The sequence below is a fragment of the Gracilinanus agilis genome, chromosome 1 (assembly GCF_016433145.1).
Source record: "Gracilinanus agilis isolate LMUSP501 chromosome 1, AgileGrace, whole genome shotgun sequence".
Lineage (NCBI taxonomy): Eukaryota > Metazoa > Chordata > Mammalia > Didelphimorphia > Didelphidae > Gracilinanus > Gracilinanus agilis.
Window position 1 is genome coordinate 494196249 of NC_058130.1, and position 20752 is coordinate 494217000.

The 20752-nt window shown below is 37.0% G+C and overlaps 1 protein-coding gene across 1 annotated transcript in view; it reads left to right on the forward strand.

Moving 5' to 3' along the window:
• Window positions 1-20752, forward strand: part of SBSPON (somatomedin B and thrombospondin type 1 domain containing) — a 63066-nt gene that overhangs the window by 14962 nt on the left and 27352 nt on the right. The window contains exons 2-4 of the mRNA XM_044665869.1: window positions 4195-4389; window positions 13561-13651; window positions 17493-17669. Of these exons, the coding sequence (XP_044521804.1) occupies window positions 4195-4389; window positions 13561-13651; window positions 17493-17669 (463 nt within the window). The remainder of the gene's footprint in view (window positions 1-4194; window positions 4390-13560; window positions 13652-17492; window positions 17670-20752) is intronic.

A 20752-nucleotide genomic window follows, 5' to 3' on the forward strand; every position in this document is an offset into this window, starting at 1 on the left:
AAACTAGTGCCCTTCCTTTCTGGTATCTGTTGAATTGTCAAACCCTGGCTGTCAGCAAAGCACCCCAAATTCCTAGGATAACCCAAAGGAGATCAAATTTTAACCGAGTTTTCAGAAACTGGGAGATTGTGGTTAGCTTATTGATGACAATTCAGAATCTTGTGCAACAGACTAAATAGTCTTGTCAGGTTCCATTAGTAACCAGAGAAAAAGAAATGGATATTGAGAATGCCAAAATCTAGGAGAACCTTTGGAGGGATTTATGGAGATATGAGTTAACTCCAATGGGATAAGCATCAGAGGGAAAGGGCACAGAGCAGTAATGGAATAGGTTTAAAATGAGACTGTTGTTGTACAGCTGTAATTATGTTTGATTCTTAGCATTCAATCCAACTAGGACCTCTATCCTTCCCCTCCAGCTCTTCCCCACTCCCACAAAACAAGTGCCTACTTAGCTAAAATAAATTACAGTGAAAATAACCAAAAGCACATAAACAAAGCAAGAATAGATTATTTTGTTTTATTATGCAGGAAGGGAATAAACATTGTGTACAGTTCTTTCATCTGGATGTTTTGGGGATTATCTTTTTATTTGTAACTCTTTTCAAATGAATGTATTCCGTTTATATCACAGTTAAGTCTCCCAAATACTACATTTCAAAGTTCAAGAAACTTTCTGAAACTCTTTGAAGGGTCTTTTAAAGTCATGGATTTTAAACAAAACAGGAAGCCTCGTTCTGCCAAGCTCAAACCTGAAGCAACAGTAACAATGCTAGAAAAGAGTAACTTCAAGTTCAGACTGCCTTTTCTTCCAGGGACTTTAAATGGCTTTCTGAGCAAACCCAATGAAATCAACAAAAATTTCAAGATGAGCCAAGATTTTTAAAGAATTTTAGTATCTTAAATAAAAGCTAAAAGCTATTTCTATTTACATCTTAGATGATGGCTTATTCCATGCACCTAGTAATAATAAGGACTGTTGTTATTCAGGCTTGTCTGACCCTTTGTGACCCCATTTGTTTTTTTTTTGTTTTTGTTTTTTTTTTTTTTTTTAAGTTACTGGAGTTGTTTGCCATTTCCTTCTCAGCTCATTTTCCAGATGAGGAAACGGAGGCAAACAGTAGTAAGTGACTTGTCCAGGATCACACAGCCAATCAGTTTCCGAGGTCAGATTTGAACCAGAAAGAAGAGTCTTCCTGACTCCAGGCCTAGCACTAATCATGGTGTTAACCAGCTGTCTAATAAGATGAGTAGGTGGAGAGAAAGGCTTGAGGGAATGGAGAAAGTATAATCAAGATCTGAAGAGTTTCAAAACTATGAAGAACCACAGTTGGAGAATAAAGAGAAAGAGGATGAAGTTGAAAGGGAAAGATAGGGTTCATGTTGAAAACCCCTAACTAGTTAGAACAAGAAAGTCAAAGATCTAAAGATCTTTTTTCTAGAAAGTACGGTGAAAAGGGAGAATTTTGTAGTGAACTTTATGAAGTTCCATGTTGCCTTTCTTTTTGCCAGAGCTGAATAGTTATTATCAATGCTCAATGTTCACATTGGCCTCCCTCCCAGAAGAGAAGAGAAAGGAGTTTAAAAACATTTGTTCACTTTCCAGGTTATCAGGGGAAATGAAGTGTTCCTCAGAAAAAAACAACCAATGAGCAGTCATTTGGTAAGGAAGGAGACAAATAGTGAGAGTTGGGTACCAAGGCAGCTCTTTGCCACCTTGACAACACCAGCAGAAAGGTTCATAGTTTTCTCTGGAAATGAATGAAAGGTATGATGTAGGGCCTCCCAAAATATCCAGTCTTATGACTACTCCCAGGTTACAGTGATTCACGGAGGTGAAAGTTCAGTACAAGATAAGAGATACGTGGCTAGACTATAGTTTGCATGAGACAAGACTGAATCTCAAGCTTAGTATGAAATGGCATTCACAAAAAAGAACAGTAATCTTTGCTTTGCAAACCTTAAAGCATTATATAAAAGCTAGCGATTATTATTGTTATTATCTATCCTTTATCTCATTCTAAATCCTGATGGAATTAAATGTAAAAATCTATCAGAATCTCCTAAAAACCTCTTCTTGACCATCAAATTGGCATATCAGATTCGAAAAAACAACATTTGACTTTGAAATCTTGGTTTGTAGCCTTTTGAGACAATCTGAAAATGATTTAATAGTAAATTTGGTAAACAGACATCTCAATCTTTTTAGAGAAACATGGTATCTGACTGGATATGTTTCATCATGCGAATGGTGAAATAGAATCCATGGGATACCAGGAGTAGCCAGCCTTACATACCCTTGTCTCTGTTCTAGGAAATTTGTGCCACCTATGGAACCTTGTCTCCTCTCTTGATGAGCTGCCTCAGAAAGTCTTATCTTTTCTTGGCATACTAAATGTTAGGGCATTTCTGGAAGTCAAGGTTATATTCTGAAAATAACCTTTTTTTTTTTAGTTACCATTTATTTTATCTTTTCTATAACTTAATATGTTATATGACAATAATACAATTAATACATATGATTTGTTATAAGTGTCATAAATTATAATAAATATGCTTATCCAAGAGAAACAAATTCTAACATTAGTTGTGTCCAAAAACCTATGTCTCATTCTTTTTTCTCTCCTCCCTCCCACTTGTCCCCCCTCCCCAAGAAGGCAGGTAGTATCATATAGGTCATAGATTTATTATCATATAATATATATTTCTTCGTTCATTATGGTGTAAAATAATGTATTGCTTACACTAGAGAAAAATTCATGGGGGAAATAAAGTAAAGAACTGGCATGTTTCCATCTGCATTTGAAATCCATCTGTTCCTTCTATGCCAGTGGATATCCTTTTTAGTCATGAGTACCTTGGAGCTGTCCGGGATCCCTGCCATATTGGTAAAGTTAAATATTCCCAGTTGATCATCATGTATTATTGTTACTGTGTATAACATTCTCCTGGTTCTGCTCATTTCACTTATATTTGTCTTAATATTTTATAAGATGGTATATGAAGGAAGTTCTGGATTAGGAAGATCATGCTCTGATGATGCCAATAACTATGTAATACTTAAACCTCATTGAACCTCAGTTTACTCAACTATAAATTAGGGAGTTATATTACATGATCTCTAAGGTCCTTTTTGTTCTAGTTTTTCATATTTCCATCGTCCTCAGTGGCCCTAGACTAGGTTAAGTCTTCTCGGATCTTCTTGGTTCAAGGTTACATCTTTTCTAGGACAGGATTTGTTTAAAAAAAAAAAAAGAGGACCCTGGCTTAAATTACAAATGTTGGAGGGGATGTAGAAAAGTAGGGACCCTAATACATTGTTGGTAGAACTTAGAATTGATCCAGCCATTTTGGAGAGAAATTTGGAATTACATCCAGAGAGCTATAAAAATTGTGTAAGTCCTTAGACCAGGTTTCTCAAGGAGATCAGGGAAAAAGGAAAAACACCTTTTTATTCCAAAATATTTTTAGCAGTTCTCTTCATGATGGCAAAGAACTGGAAACAGAGGGAATGCCCATCAAATGGGGAATGGCTAAACAAATCGTGATATATAATTGTGATGGAATACTCCTGCAATGTAAGAAATGATAAGCAGATTAATTTTTTAAAACTTGGAAAGAACTACATGAGATAATGAGGAGTGAAATGAGTAGAACCAGGCAAATACTGTATACAGCTCCAGATTTAACATTTGAAGAATAACCTGTGAATGTTCACCTCCAGAGAATGAACTGAGAAAACATGAAAGACACAATCTATATATACATATCTGCATTTTGGATGATGTCTTCTATGGTATGGAGGGGGAGGGGGGCTAAGATATTTGGAAACAAATTTTACTAATAAAAAATTAAATTAAATTTTAATTTTAAAAAGGAGCCCCTAATCCACTTTGGGGTTTTGAGAGAAGGTTCCCTATAGGTTCGCCATCTATCAATAGAAAGAGCAAGTTTACCAGGTCTGTTTGGTGTACCTTGTGTCTGATATAGGCTGCAAGGTTAGACAAGTATAGTTCCTGGGAGTAGTTGTAGGGGCAATCTAAACCGAAACAATATGAGAATTTGTATGCTACCTTTTCAACTGGATGCCAGTCAAAGACAAATTTACGTGGTGTTGGAATTAAATCTTCTATTAGAGGAGGTAATAGGGGTGTAAACATGATCCAGTAAATGATATATAGTGTTATTTTCTAGCTCGCCCATGCATTGTGGGAGAATGGAGTTCCTGGAGCAGTTGTACAGACCAGTGCAAACCGGCAACACGTGTGCGGAGACGTTATGTGCAGCAAGAACCTCAGAATGGTGGGGAGCCTTGCCCCCACCTTGAAGAGAAAGCAGGCTGTCTGGAATATACAACTTCCCATGGACAAGATTGTGGACATTCATATGGTATTCCTGTTTGTCATTGTTATTAACTTCTTATAATAGTACTCTTTACCCTTTACTACAAAACTGTTATTTATTACTCTTAGAAAAAGAAAAAAAAAAAAAACAACCTAACTCTGTTGGGCCAAGAGTGGGAAGTGGGGAGAAGGAGAAAGAGGGAAATGGGATGTTGAGATCTATGTATGGGAATCATTCTAAAACATGATTCTGAGAAGAGGCTTCACATGGTCCATGAACAACCTCTGAATGAATGATTGACCAGTCACAAATGCCTTTCCTCCAACCAACTTTTCTCACATAGTCTATCAGACATGTTTCTTCAAGCCCTCTGACCTATTTATACACAGTAACACGGAAAATATATCATACAAAGAACAGTGATACAATGATGCCCCCAAATGGCTTATGCTGTTATCATAAGCTGTAGTGTTTTAGACTAATGCTGATGTCAAAGTATTTTATACAAAATGTGGTAGTTTTTCATATTAGGAAACAAGCTGACTCTGCATCTCACCATGTAATAAAAGTAATAGTTAACATTCAGATAGCACATAATAAACATTTATAAAGTGCCTAATATATTTCAGGCACTGTGATAAATTTTCATAAGAGCATTTTCTCAATTTTGAATATAAATGCATAAGAGAACATTTTCCCTTAAATGATATAAAAATGCCCTAAATAAGAGATCTCCATTTTAATTATAAGAGTAGTAATACCAAGTTCATAATTAAGTAGTCTATATTCTTAGCTTCCAGAAACATATTTGCTCCCCAAAAGAAGGTAATTCAAAATTGAGAGGTCACGACTAGTGTGTGTGTGTGTGTGTGTGTGTGTGTGTGTGTGTGTTTAATTTTTAACTAGTGTGTTGTTATTCAGTGTCCCTTTTTAAAAAAGACAGGGATAAATTAGATTTTGGAACCATCAATTTATTCCTTTAAAACATATTTTTCATTTTCTAAATTAAAGAAAAGAGCTAGTCCCACCTAGCCTTTGGTGGCTAGGATAGATTGCACAATTAAAGTTTTTGCTTGTAAAATCCTTTAAAGAACCCATAGTACAATCCTTGGACATAACAGACTTTTACTATTATGGCTCTTTTCTACTGAGCACAGGAGAAGCATAGGAATTCTAGATTACCAGTACAGAGATGATTTAATTTAACCCCCTCATTTTATAATGAAGGAAACCCATGTTCAAAGAAGTAATGCATTCAAAATGAAACTCATTATCTTTTTCCCTAAGCCTTCCTTCCACCTTCCTTAATACTAAGGAGGGCTCTACCCTCCTGGAAGGCCCTTTGTGTCATCCTAGAGTCTTCATTATCTCTCATCACCCCTCCTTTATTGAAACTGTTGTCAAAGCCTGTTGATTTCACTTTTACAACATCTCTCAAATATAATCTCTTTTCTCATCTGGCACTGCCATCACTTAGTTCATTAGTACAGGCCCTCATCATGTCACACCTGGATTATTGCAGTAACCTGCTGATGGTTTAACCTGGCTCAAATCTTCCCATTCCCTATCCATTTTCCTTTCAGACACTTTTGCCTAACGTTCAGGTTCAATCATGTCAACTCTAGAGGCCCTATTACCTCTAGGATCAAATATAAAATGTTCTTTTGGGCATTCAAGGTCCTTTATAACCTAACCCCACTCCTACCTCTCTAGTCTACCAGTCTACCTCACTCCCTCTCATGTAGGATATTTGATCCAGTGACACTGGTCTCCTGGCTATTCCACGAACATCTCTTGGCTATGAGCATTCTTTCTTGCTGTCCCACATTATAATTAAAATTAATCTTGAAGCCTTATATTAAATTCATAATTATTTATTTGTGAGAGAGAGAGAAAGAGAAATAATGAGCAGTCTACCTAGAAGTTCTCCAACCAGAAGTTCTCTTAGCTGCATTCTTTGAATCTAAGTCTCCTCAATGTCCACCAGTCCAGACTACTGAAGCTCCAAGTCACAGGCTTTTTTCCAAGAGATAAGGGATCTGGGCCCAGCCTTTGGGGAAAATTGTAAGATTAGATAAAAACAGATCTGCTGAGGGTGAGGGGTACAAGCTGGTTCCTCAAGAAAAAATAGCAAAGAGAGAACCTCACCCTTGTCCCCTGGCCTTTGAAACCTTATTTTGTTTTACTCCAGTTCCCACCTTACCAGACAACAGGTCACATACACTGACTTCTACAGGTCAGGAATTGTGCTTCATGTTGGCAAATTAAAAAATATGACTCAATGGTGTCTATTTGTTGAGTCTTCCTGAGATTGGGGTCCCTTAGATATTCAATTCACACACCACATAACTAGAGTGCTGTCCCTCCCTGCCTTCCTTGAAGGTCCAGATAAAATTTCATCTTCTAGAGGAAGCCTTCCCTAACCCCCCTTAATTCTAGTGCCTTTCCTCTGTTGATTATTTTCTCTTTATCCCATATATAGCTTGCTTTATCCATATTTGCTTGCATGTTTTCCCTCCCTTTAGATTATGAGCTCCTGGAGGCCTGGGATTGTCTTTTGCCTCTTTTTGTATCCTCAGCACCTAACACAGTGTCTAGAACACAATAGACACTTAATAAATATTTATTGATCGATTGCCCAAGATAGTGCAGCTAGTAAGTGACCTTGCTGGGAAATGAACCCAGCTCTTCAGTCTTCAAATGGAATGGTCTTTTTATCCCACTCCTCCACCTTAATAGAACACTTTCAATCCTCACATGTCTAGGTCAGGTTTCAGGGCATGCTGTGAAGTGCATGCCAACAGTAGCAGAAAATGTTTTTAGTGGGGGAAAAATGCATCAGCCGACTAGGTAGATGAAATTTGTTCCCAATCTCCTTTCTCTCCCACATTTTTTGCCTATACATTTTCCCCTTACCTTTCAGCATTCTTTACTTGTGGTCCTCAAATTGTTGTTGCCTCCCATTGCCCTCTAGCTCTCCAAAGTGCCATGATATGGTGCCCCTGATAGTGTCCCTCCCCCATTTCTTTCCCTAAGTGAGGAAAGCAGTAGTCTGGTTATCGAATTGAAGTTCTTCATGCTAAGGATAGAATTAATTTTCTAAGGAGGTATTTGTATTTTAAAAGAGAGATTTATTCATCCAAATTAATCCCCTATTGGTTGCATGTATAGAGATCTGTCTTATCAGGAAGGGATCTGACCAAATGCCTTTTCATATTCTCTTACTTTCACAATCCTTTACTACCTAGGAGATAGAGTGCCTGTAGTCAGCAGAGGTCTTGCATCATCTAGTTAAGTGAGCATTTATTAAGGACTACTATTCTGCTAAGGCATTCTACTAAGGACTGTTCAAAAAGTGACAAAAGACAATTCCTGCCCACAAAGAGCTCACAGACATGCAATCTACAGGATAAGTAGAAAGTAATCAACAGAAGGAAGACACTAGAATGAAGAAGGAAGACAAAAGGCTTCCTCTAGAAGGTGGAATTTTAGCTGGAACTTGAAGGAAGCCTGGAGGCAGAGATAAGGAGGGAGAGCATTCCAGGCATGGGGGACAGCCATTGAAAATGCCTGGAGCCAAGAGATGAAGTGTCTTGCTTGAGGAACAGCAAGGAGGACATTGAACCCAGATCTAATAATATATGATTGGGGGTGAGGTATAAGAAACTTGAGAAGATTGGGGTGGGGAGATAGGTTGTGAAGGGCTTTGAATGCCAAACAGAGGATTTTATATTTGATCCTGGAGGTGATAAGGAGGAAAGTAACATGGTTAGGCCTTCACTTTAGGAAAACCACTTTTGCAGCTGAATAAAGAATGGGAATGGAATTTGGAGAGACTTGTTGAAGACATAGTCCAGGCGTGATGAAATGAAGTCCTCCACCAAAGAGTTAACAGATCAGAGGAGAGAAGACACAATTGAAAGATGTAGCAAAGGTGAAATTGGCAGGACTTGACAACAGATTGGATGTGGGGAGGGAGAAGGAGTGAGAGAACTTGAGGGACTTGGAGGATGGTGGTTCTCTCACAGTTATGAGAAGTTTGTCAGGGGGGACAGTTTGGGGGAAAGATCAGTTAATTCAATTTTTGATATATCGATCAAGTTTAAGATGTCTACAGGACATACAATTTAAAGTGTCTAGTAAGTCTTAGAGATATGGGACTAGAGGTAGGCTAAATGGTTAGGGCTGGATAAGCAGATTTGAGAATCATCTATAGAGAGATAATTATTGAACCTATGGGAGCTTCTGAAACAATCAAGTAATAATATGGAGGGAAAAGAGAAGAAGGCCTGGGACAGAGCCCTAGAAAACTCCTAGGTATTAGGAGTTTGAACTGGATGAAGAGATAGCAAAGGAGCCTGAGGATCAGTCAGGTAAAAGGAAGAAAACCAAGAGAGAATAGTGTCTTGAAAACCTAGAGAGAAGAGAGTATCAAGAAATCTCAACAATCTTGATGCAGTGAGAGGTCAAGAAGGACAAAGACTGAGAAAAGGATATTAGATTTGGTGAATAAGAGATTGTTAGTAACTTTAGAAAGAGCAGTTCCAACTCATTTCCCTGGAATGGACCTTACCTGGGACAAGATGTGCTCCATATTCACAGAGGGGGAGACCATGATTGAAGCCCATGTTGATGTTAAAACTACCACTGGCTACTTGTTCCATCTTTTTTGTGTTGGTTTTACCAAAAAAGCACACCCATATCTATAAAACTATTTATGCTCAGCACCAACAGGTCTGTCAAATTAGTAAGAAAATGATAGAAATCATGACCCAGAAGGTGCAGACAAATGACTTGATTATTATTATTGATAGCCTTGATTTCTTCATATGAAAACTGCCAATTATTTATATCCTTTGACCATTTATCAATTGGGGAATGACTTGGATTCTTATAAATTTGACTTAGTATACAGTTATTTTTTAATTTTGCCTTGAGGATTTTTAAGACTTTAATAATACTCCTTAAAATACTGGGAACACTAAAATATTCTGGACTTTGACAGAACCATAATAACAATCACTGGCCCTGGATCATATTGTCACCATAAGCCCTCTCTTCACAGCCCTGGATAGGTTCAAGTGGGGTAGAACAGGACCCCAGTTCCACCCCTCATCATACACAGCCTCCTTCTCTCTCTTCTCTTCTTCCTGTAGACTTCCTTTCTGATTGTCACATTCCAAATCACATTGTTTCTGTTTGTTAAAGACATCTCTGTTAACCATTTATACTGAAATAGTAACTGTGGTTTTGAATAACCAAGAGCCTCAGGTGGGGAAAGAAGAGTCTGATTTGAGAGTCATTATCACTGAAGTCCTGGACCTCAAAACCTTTATTTGAAAATTTAATTGAGAGTTGGTTTAAATGACTATTTTCCCCAATTTATGAATAGATTTCTATCAAAAACATGAGCCATAACATCCATATCAATATATGTCTTTCCCATTCCTTTAAATTATTGTTCTTATATATTTTTTCCCACTCTGCAATGTGCTTTTTAAACTTCAGTTACTAGGTGGATATTAACTTTTCTATTTCCATTTATTTTCTGTTTCCACATTATTTTTATAGATCAGTGATACATAATCAGCTTTTGTGAAGACCTAAGATCTCTCCATTAGCTCAAAGGGCATGAAACACTTTTCAAAATAAATTTAGTTCACTTTAATTTTCTAAGTGACCTATATATCATATATTATTTTTACAATTGTAGGTTTTTACAAAACCAAACATAGTAATAATAGATTGCTGCTGGTCCCTCAAAGAAGAAATTGTTCAGTTAATAATTAAATGTTATTTACGAATTCTAACTAGAACAAGGAAATATGGAATAGTACTGGAGGAGAAAGGAATTTCCAAAAAAAAAAATACAACCCCACCTTATTTATTGCTTTTAAGTTAAAAAAAAAAGCTGCACTAATTATAATCTATGGTATGGCCATACCTAGGAAGCCTGGTCTTCCCATAAAATCATAGCAACTGAAACATTTGTTAAACTATTTTGGGGAAACATTTGTGGTTTTTAATTTGCTTATTTTGACCATGGACTTGGGGGAAAGGGCACAATCAAAATTTGAGAGGACTATGCTGGCAAGATCCAGTTACTCAGTTTCCATATTCTACAACTCTACTTAAGTAATAATGATAGTGAATAAAAGGAATGTGGGCTTCAGAGCTGAAAAAAATCTTGGAATTTTCCAGCCTCCCCCCTTTATTTTATGGAAATGGAAACTATATCTATATCTATATCTATATCTATATCTATATCTATATCTATATCTATATCTATAAAGGTGAAATCTCTTGCCCAAATCACACAAGTGACTGGGTAGAGTCAAATCTTTATTTTCTTTCTATTACAAGTTAGATGGGAATTTTGTAACCTCAGCTCCTCTAGAGGTGGATTTTCTTTCCTTTTATTGCCTTTCACATTATAGCAGAGCAAGTAGATGGGTCTTGAATTTGGATAGCCTGCCCCCTTCCTGTGGACAACAACCATGTCCTCCTGGACTGAATTTAATCTAAGTGAAGATTCTCACTTGCTTCTAAACTGCTGATTAAGAGAGTGATTCATTTAAACTTTTGTTTGAATATATAACATATACTCATCATTAGAAGGCATTGTATCTTTTTTAAAAATCGAAACAAATTCAATGAGTAAAATGTATTGAAAAGTTCCTGGGTCACTTTGATTACAGTGTATGTATTGATGAGTAGATGATTTTTGTCCCCATTGAAGTTAATAAACATGGTCATTCAAGTAACTAGAAATGGGGAAGTAATTAGGAACACAAAATCCTATAGGCGTGCTTGTTATTAGAGACTAAATCTGAAGCGAAAGAGAAAAGAAACTCACTATGGAGCAGCTTTAGACTGACAACTAAAACTTTAGCTCATACATATATGACAACCAGAACTTTAGCTCACAAATATAAGAACTAGAACATTAGCTCATATATATTTATATATACATATGCATATATATACATGCATTTATCTATCATTCAATCGTTCCAGTTGTCCGTCTAAAACTGTACTGAGATTCTTTCTTTTTTCTTTTCAGATTTGGTCTACAATAACAAGTACACATAAAGTAATTTGTATTCCTAATTATGTCCCCATTTCTAGTTACTTGAATAACCATGTTTTAAAATTTAATTATTAGCTATGTACATGTATGTTATGTGAATACATATATGCATATATATATATAATGCATGAATATATAAGTGAGAGAATAGGAATCAGAGAGGGGGCACTCTGCTGGAGAAAATAGTAGGGAATGGGATCACTTGTGGGAAGATATAGAGTAAAAGGACAGATAGAAAAGAAAGGAAGGAAAATTTAAATAGGAGAGAGAAAAAGGTTCTCAACCTAGGTGTCATCCCTGACTTCTCATTCTTTCACTCTCCATATATCCAATCATTTATCAAATCTTGATTGTCCCTTTGGAATGTCTCTTCTTCTCCCCCCACCCCACCTCTTCTTTCCTCTGACACTGTCATGACCTTGGAACAGGCTCTCATTCCAAACACCTGGACTATTACAATATACTTCTGGTTGGTCTGCTGGCCACAAGCCTCTCCTCACTGCAGTCCATCCCCCAGGCAGTCAAACTGGTATTTTAAACTAGATTTGACCATGTTTCCACTCTCTCCCCCTCTTCATTGGCTTTGTATTAACACTATGGTCAAATATAAAATTCTATTTATGTTTTAAAGCCCTTTATAACACGGTGTAAAGCCTAGGTTTCTAGTTGTTTTAAATCTTACCCTCCTTAATATACTTCAGTGACATTGGTCTTGTTCTTGGGATAAGACACTACACCTCCTGATTCCAATTCCTTTTTTTTTTTTTAAACCCTTACCTTCTGTCTTAGAATCCATACTAAGTAAGAAGAGCAATAAAGACCAGGCAATTGGGGTGAAGTGACCCGCCCAGGGTCACATAACTAGGAAGCATATGAGGTAAGATTTGAACCCAGGACCTCCTGACTCTAGGCTTGGCTCTCAATCCACTGAGCCACCTAGTTGCCCAGACTTCACTCATTTTCATTGGCTGTCCCCCAGTCTTGGAATTCTAACTTTAAGATTTAGCTAATATTCTGTCTTCTTCAAGAAGTCTTGATCTCCCTTAATTCTAATACCTTTGCCCTGAGATTATCTTCATTTTTTTTGCTGCATTTATTTTTTTTGTACTTAGCTGTTTACATGCCATCTTTCTCATTAAATTGTGAACTCTTTGAAGGCATGGGCTATTTTTGTGTTTTTTTTTTCTATTCCCAGTGCTAAGGCACAGTGTTTAGTATATAGGAGATGCTTAATAAGTGTTCATTAACTTGATCTATCTCTTTTAAATTATATTCCTTTGAGCTCTGTCTCTGTCTCTCTCTTTCTCTTTCTTCCTCTCCCCCTCATCCCCTTCTGTCTTAGAATCCATACTAAGTATTGGTTCTAAGGCAAAAGAACAGTAAGGCTGGGCAAATGGGGTTAAGTGATCCAACCCAGCTAGGAGGTGTCTGAGGGCAGATTTGAACTCCGGACCTTCTGTCTCCAAGACTGGCTCTCTAACTAATGGGCCACCTACCTGCCCTTTTAGTTCTCTATTTATTTGCCATGGGGTTCTTCCTCTTCTTTTATTCATTTAAAGCATATTTTATTTTATTTATTATATCTTGAGACTGGATTTCCCTACTTTTCCCAGACTGGTGCAGAGGCCATTTCTGGCCAAGCCAAATGCTAATCTTCATGGAAGAATTGACTGTCTTATTTTTCTGACCTGGCCTTATTCGCCCGTACTTCAGCATCTCAGTTCCTCTTTCCCTATCACTACTCCATCCAGAATTTGTCATATTGCTGCTCGATTTAGTTCAGACATCAAGTCTGCATTAACTCAACTGTAGCTCAGAACTCCTGAACTCAAGTAATCCACCAGCCTCAAGATCCCCAGTAGCACGGACTATAGAAATGGTCTTTCTTACCCTGAAGTCATGGATGTGAACCCCATTTCTTTCCTTCCCATAAAGTATATATGCAAATCTCTCTCAAACATGATTTTGGAGATATTGCCACTTGCCTTCTCATGACCTTCTTTGATGAATCATGGGAAACTTAGGACTTTTTGAAATATGTGTCCTAAAGCCAAAGGGCTGGGAATCCTACTCTGAGTGCTTTGCTTTTTAGACCATATGTTTTAATACAATCCTTTCCTTTTCAGTGCCTGCTTTTATCACTACCTCTGCATACAACAAGGAGAGAAAAAGACAGGTGGTATCTCCACAGTGGTCTGCAGACACAGGGGATGCTGGGTAATTACTCTTTTGATTTAAAATTTGAAGGTTGAGTAGTCAGGTCAGTAATAAAAAAGCCAAGCTTGTTTGTGCACATAGACACAATCTACGATGGATAATTGAATTTGCTTTTTTATCTGCTTGTCTAGTGCATTTATTCTTTCTGAACTTAATATCTCCCTCACCACCATCACTACAGAGCAGGGAATATATGTCTTCTTCCTGGTTTTATGAATGCCATAAAGATTAAATTAGGTATTAATCCTTAGTTCTTTGGAGAAAGGTTCTATATAAAAATGAAATTGTAAGATCACATATCCAGAGCTGGAGGACCTTAAATCATTTAATCCAACCCCTTCATTTTATATAGGAGAAAAATGACCTAAAGAGAGATGACTTGCCTAAGGTCACATGGGTAGTAATGAGCACATCACTTTGTGCATTAATACAGTTTGGTGTAATAGAAAGAGGCTAGAATTGATGCGTGGAGTTCTCAAATCCATACTTACTGCCTATATGAGCACGGGCAAATTGCTTAAATTCTTACATCCTCAATTTCTTTATCTATAAAATGTGAGAAATAATATTTTTGTTATTTACCTAATGGGATTGTGAATAGCATACTTCAAACACAATACAAATGTGAATTATCCCCAATATTTATGGAGTCTCGATAGGTTCTATAGACACAGCATAGCATCTGCTAGGTGGCACATACGATACTTGTTAAAACCTCAAATTTGTGTAGTGCTACCTGCTTTCTCCACATCAAGCCTGTAAGGCAAATAGCAAAAGTACTGTTACTTCATTTTACAGACGAGGAATCCTTGAGGCTAACGAGGTTAGATGCCTTGACCATATCATAGTTAATAAGTGTCAGAGGCATGATTCAAACCTGGATCTACTCATTCTAAATGCAACATCCTTTCTGCTCTACCACAAGGACATCCTGAGAAAGATAGTCAGGCTGGGAAGAAAAGTCCAATAGATCGTGTTGTTCATTCATCTTCCTATTGATGAGGCCCTTGAGAACAGGATAGATAACTTCAAAAACCATTCTCCAACCTCTCTTTATAATCTATCACAGTTCTTAATTCTCAGAAGGTCTTTGCAGCTGGAATGATTACAAATTCTGAGAGAATGGGTTCCAAGTAGGAAAATAAATTTATTCATTTAGCAATAACCAATAAATTAATTAGTCAGTAAACTCTCGGTGATCAGAGAAAAAGACAAAGACATTTAGCATCTTGAGTCATTAAATAAAACTTTGGAAGCTCATCATTCAGTCCTCTCCTAGGCAACCCAAAACAGCACTATTTGGTAAATATCTGCTGATGGAGTGGGCTTAGTAATTTGTAGTCCATCCCTGATTCCCTGATGATGATGGAAAATCACATGTTTGGGGGCAGCTAGGTGGCTCAATGAATGAAGAGCCAGGCCCAGAGATGGGACATCCTGGGTTCAAATCTGACTTCAAAATACTTCTAGCTGTGTGACCTTAGGCAGGTAACTTAACCCTCATTGCCTAGCCCTTACCTTCTGTCTTGGAACCAATATACAATATTGATTCTAAAATGGAAGGCAAGGGTTTAAAAAAAATCACATGCCTGATCCTAGAATTCCAATGTCTAGATGAAGAAATCAGATTATGCCCAGTTAAGTCTGTTCACCCCAATGCGCACCCAAGGATTCTGTGATGCTGCCTTAAGATGTGACACTTGGCTTAAGATGATTCTTGTCAACCAGCAAGGTAGAGCTGTTAATCTCCATTTCAATCACCCCAATTTAAGTGCAGAACTAGGTGGCTCAGTGGACAGAGAGCCAGGCCTAGAAATGGGAGGTCCTGAGTTCAGATGTGGCCTCAGACACTTTCTAACTGTGTGGCCCTGGGCAAGTCACTTAATCTAAAAAGTCACTTAAAGCCTAGTCTTTACCACTCTTTTGTCTCAGAACCAATACTTAGTATCACTTCTAAGATGGAAGGTAAGGGTTTTAAAAAAAGAAGAGAATGTTAGAAGAAAGGAATGAAGAAAGAGCCTTGAAGCACAGATCATGCTTCAAGTAGAAAATTATACAAAGCATTAGTTAGAAACAGAAATAATACAATATTAGAAATAAATCTAGCTCAGTAAGGAAATAGAATGGTGTCAAAGTGATATTTTTTATAATTACCTTTGGATATTTCTTCTTTGTTTTTTGTTTGTTTTGTTTTGTTGTTGTTGTTGCTCAGTTTTGTTTCAATTGTCTGACTCTTTTGATCCTACTTGGAGTTTTCTTGGCAGAGATACTGGAGCATTTGCCATTTCCTTCTTCAGCTCATTTTACAGATGAGAAAACTGAGACCAAAAGGCTTAAAGTAACTTGCCCAGGGTGATGCAGCTAGTGTCTGAGGTCACATTTGAATTAAAGTCTTTCTGACTAGACCCAGAGCTCTATCTACCTAGCTGACCTTTGTTTTTAGTATTAGAGCTATAAATAATGCCAACATTTAAATCTCAAATTGACATAACTCATGCTATTAAGATATCCCTTTATTTTGAGCAACTCTGAAAATCCTCACCTGTGTCTGGAAGTTCTCCTTTGAGAATTATTCATGGACTATTACAATCTATTTTATTCTGATCATCCATGGCTGTTAGAATTAATCTATGGGTCTTATCCATAGGTCCATCCATGGGTCTAACTAATATAGCAGTGCTCAGAGGGTGGTCCAGTGATCCCTGAAACTTTTTAGGTGGTCCACAAAATCAAAATTTTTCATATTGATCCTCAAATGTTTTAATTTCTAATCTAGTAAATATCTACAGACTGCTGAAACACAAAACATTTTAAAGGCACGTTTGCCTTTCTCAACTTCAATTTGGCTAACTTTGTAAAATTCTTGAAAAGTAGGCAAAGTTGACTCTGCTAATATATTACAAGGGTTTTGTTTTTGAAAGTGGGAAGGATAAAAAACAAATGGTATGGGCAGCTAGGTGGCTCAGTAGAGAGCCAGGCATAGAGATGGAAGGTTCTGGGTTCAGATTTGACTACTTCCTAGCTGTGTGATCCTGGGCAAGTCACTTAACACCAATTGCCTAGGCCTTACTATTCTTCTGCCCTGGAACCAGTACTTAGTATTATTCTAAGAGGGAAGTTAGGATTTAAAACAAGCAAACAAACAAAAAACCCAAAGCAAGTATTCGACCATTGAAAAAAATAAAATTTAATAAAAATGCTGACAAGAAGTTAAAACTCTTTCTTATACATATCTTAAGGAATGTGTTCAGGGGAAAAAAAAGGAAAAAAAAAAGAAATATGTTCAGGAAATAAAACATCAGATTTTTTGTTTTGTAGGAAAGTAAATGAATCATGGATTAGGAAAAGATGACAAATATTAGGCAACAAATAAGCCACCATGTTAAAAAATGTAGAAGTCATCAAATAATTTATTTTGCTACATTTTCCAAAACATAAAATTTTGCCATAATTAGCACTAGTTTGCATGTTTAGAGTATTTTATGCTTTTTTCTAAAGTGTTTTCCTGGTAACAACCCTCTGGGATAGATACTTCTGGGGACTGGATGTGGTTTCATTTTTTTTTAAGGATGAAGAAATTGAGAATAAAAAAGCTTAAATGTTCAAGGTTTTTGTGGTTGATTTTGGGGTGTTTTTAAGTCAGATAATAAAAAAAATTCTTATTATTGGTATGTTTTTAAGGAGTGGAACAGTAAAGTACAAACTGGGTCCCAATCCATGGCTTCCAATACCAAGTTGGGTTCTCTTTCCTTTATGTACTGTTGATTCTGGAGAGCACTCCCCCTATTGGTCAGATCTATACTGAAGCTTATGAAATTGCCATTAATTTTTCCCCCCGTAGATATTGTATGGAGTTCAAGACAGAATCCTTGACTCATTATTGTGCTATGGAAAATCGACCCCTGACCCGTTGGATGCAGTACCTTCGAGAGGGTTATACTGTGTGTGTAGATTGCCAGCCTCCAGCCATGAATACTGTGAATCTTCGTTGTTCTGGAGACGGCCTGGATTCTGATGGGTAAGAGAGCCAGAGCAATACTTGCACAAGCAAGTATTCTGTCACAGGATTGGATACCACCTTATTTATAATGATAAAACTTTTTGAGATAAACAGCTCTGCCTTCTCCCTCAATGAGTACATATAACAATACCAGGTCCTAAACACTGATTGGTTGGTTGTTGTCTTTAGTTCTCAAAGCGTATCAAAATGATATCAGTGGTGATATCTTTTGACTCACTCATAAACTGTATTTAAGTGAGGCAGAGTTGCACAAAGTCGTGGGCTTCACTTTTCCAAGCCATTAAAGTCCAGGGGCAAGACAAAAGTCAAGAAGACTAGTGATGGCTTGGGATGCACTGGATGACCTTGGCTTCTTTAACGTTTAATCAAGCTCTAAGCATTCCAGAGCACCTGCTTCTGCCCCCTTTATGGCTTTTGGAACAAATTGTCTTCATCTGCCCCCCTGCCAGGGGAAGTCTTCCAATGCCTGGGGTAGACACCTTCTCTGCCACCCCCCCCCCTCCACCAACCTACTGATGGCTTTGAGGTCTATGGGTTACCTTCAACATGGTTTAGCCTTCTTGCCTAGAGGGTTTACCTAGGTGTGGCCACTACACTTCCTACAGATGCTTGGAGCCACAGGTGAGAGCTAGATGATAGGTGGACAGCAGAGGAGGAAAGCAGCCCTGAAAAGAACTTGGCAGCCTCTCACATCAGAAGTACTAGTCTTCCCTGAACATCAGGTATACCCCCACTGAATGCTATATTTTGTACAATGGTATAGTCCCTGATTTCTCTGTTTTCCATTAATAAAAAATCCCATCTTCTCTCACTCACACTATCCCACCTTATTGAAAAAAGAAAGAAAAACAAAACTCATGTAAAAATGTGCCCAGAGAAGCAAAACAAATTCCTGCATTGGCTATGTACAAAAAAATAAATCTCAATATATACCTTACATTTTTCACCTGTTAGGAGGTAACATTTCACAATGAGTCCTGTGAAATTGTGATTGATCATCAGAATTCTTATAGCTCTCAAAACTGTTTTTCCCTACAATGTTATCTATATTGCTCTAGTTTAATTTCCTTCATTCAGTTCATTCAAGTGTTCTTAGATTTCTTTAAAAGTATTCTCTTCAGCGTTCTTTAGAGCAAAGTAGTATTTTGTCACATTTATATAACTATAATTTGTTCAGCAATTCTTCAGTTCATGAGAACCTCCCTAGTTTCTAGTTCTTTGCCACCATAAAAAGTACTGATATATATATATATATATATATATATATATATATTTGTACATATGGGTCCTTTTTCTTTTTCTTTGATTGATTTTGGGTACAGAAGTAGTAGTGATATCTCTGGGTCAAAGAGTTGCATGGTCTATTGACTTTTAGAGCCTAATTACAAATTATTTTCCAGAATGGCTGGACCAAATCACATTAATTCATTAATGTAGCAGTTTCCCCATAGACCCTCTAGCATTTGTCATTTTCCTTTGTTTTGCAAATTTTGCAAATTTTGCAAATCTGATAGGTATGAAGTGGAACCCCAGAGAAGCTTGGAAGTGCAATTCTCTTTATTATGCCTTGTAGCATTATTTATATGGCTATAGATAGTCTGAGTTTCTTAACTTGAGATCCATCTATTCATAAACTTTGACAATTTTATCAACTGGATGATGGCTCTCATTCTTATAAATTTCAAGCAGTTCTCTTTATATCTTAAAAATGAGTTCTTTAGGGGCAGCTGGGTAGCTCAGTGGAGTGAGAGTCAGGCCTAGAGACAGGAGGTCCTAGGTTCAAACCCGGCCTCAGCCACTTCCCAGCTGTGTGACCCTGGGCAAGTCACTTGACCCCCATTGCCCACCCTTACCACTCTTCCACCTATGAGACAATACACCGAAGTACAAGGGTTTAAAAAAAAATGAGTTCTTTATCAGAAGAGCTTGCTGCAAAGTAATTGCTTCCTTCCTATTCTGATTTGTTTATGATGTCACCTTTTGTTTAAATATATACTCATTTATAATTTACCTTCATATAGATGTGGTTCTATACCTAGTTTCTATATCTAGTTTCAGAAAAAAATTGCTTTCTAGTTTTCTTAGGAGTTGTAAGTTTTAAAATTAATATTCAATGCCTTCAAAGTATGATATTTATAAGGATTTATTAATATAAAATTAGAAAGCTAGAGAAATGCAGGGAAAGAGTCCCAACTCAACACCCTTCACCATGCTGCCTCTGGTCCCAAGAAGCCCCATGACCATGCAAACCCAATTAAATACATCCCACAAAAACCGATGACCAATAAGCAAAAGCTTAAGGAATTATGGGTATGGTGAAAGGGGGTTTGGGTAATGTAGTTTTAGGGGGTACAAGGTCTTTCAACTTTTACAGAGTTTTTGTCAAAAACTGAGTTCTTACCCCAGTAGCTGAGAGCTTTGAGTTTTTCAGACACAAGACTACTGTGTTCATTTATTTCTATGTATTATATACCTAATATGTTCCAGTGATTGACTTCTCTGTTTTTTAACTGGTACCAAATAGTTTTGATCATTACTGCTTTGTAATATAGTTTGAGATTTGGTACTGCTAAATCCTGTTCCTTACCCTTGATTCATTATTTCTCTTGAGATTCTTGATCTTTTATTCCTCCAGATGAATTTCATCATTTTGTCTACCTTTATGAAATACTCTTGCTAGTTTGGCATGGTGCTTAATAAGTAAATACATTTAGGTAGCGTTATCATTTATTATATTGCCATGGCCTATTCATGAGTAATGAATATTTCTCCTAATATTTAGATCTATTTTGTTTATATAGTTGTAGTTATATTCAGAGAGTTCTTGTATATGCCTCAACAAGTAGACTCCTAAATATTTTGTACAATGTATAGTTATTTTAAATGGAATTCTTCTTTCTCTCTTCTGGTGATAATTACAGAAATTCTGATAATTTAGTGTGTTTGTATTCTGAAACATGGCTAGTTATTGCTTCAGTTAATTTTTTAGTTGATTCATATGTGCAAAAAGTGATAATTTTGTTTCCTCTTTGTACTTTAAGCACTCCAGAGTATCCACTTCTGTTCTCTGCTTATTCTTT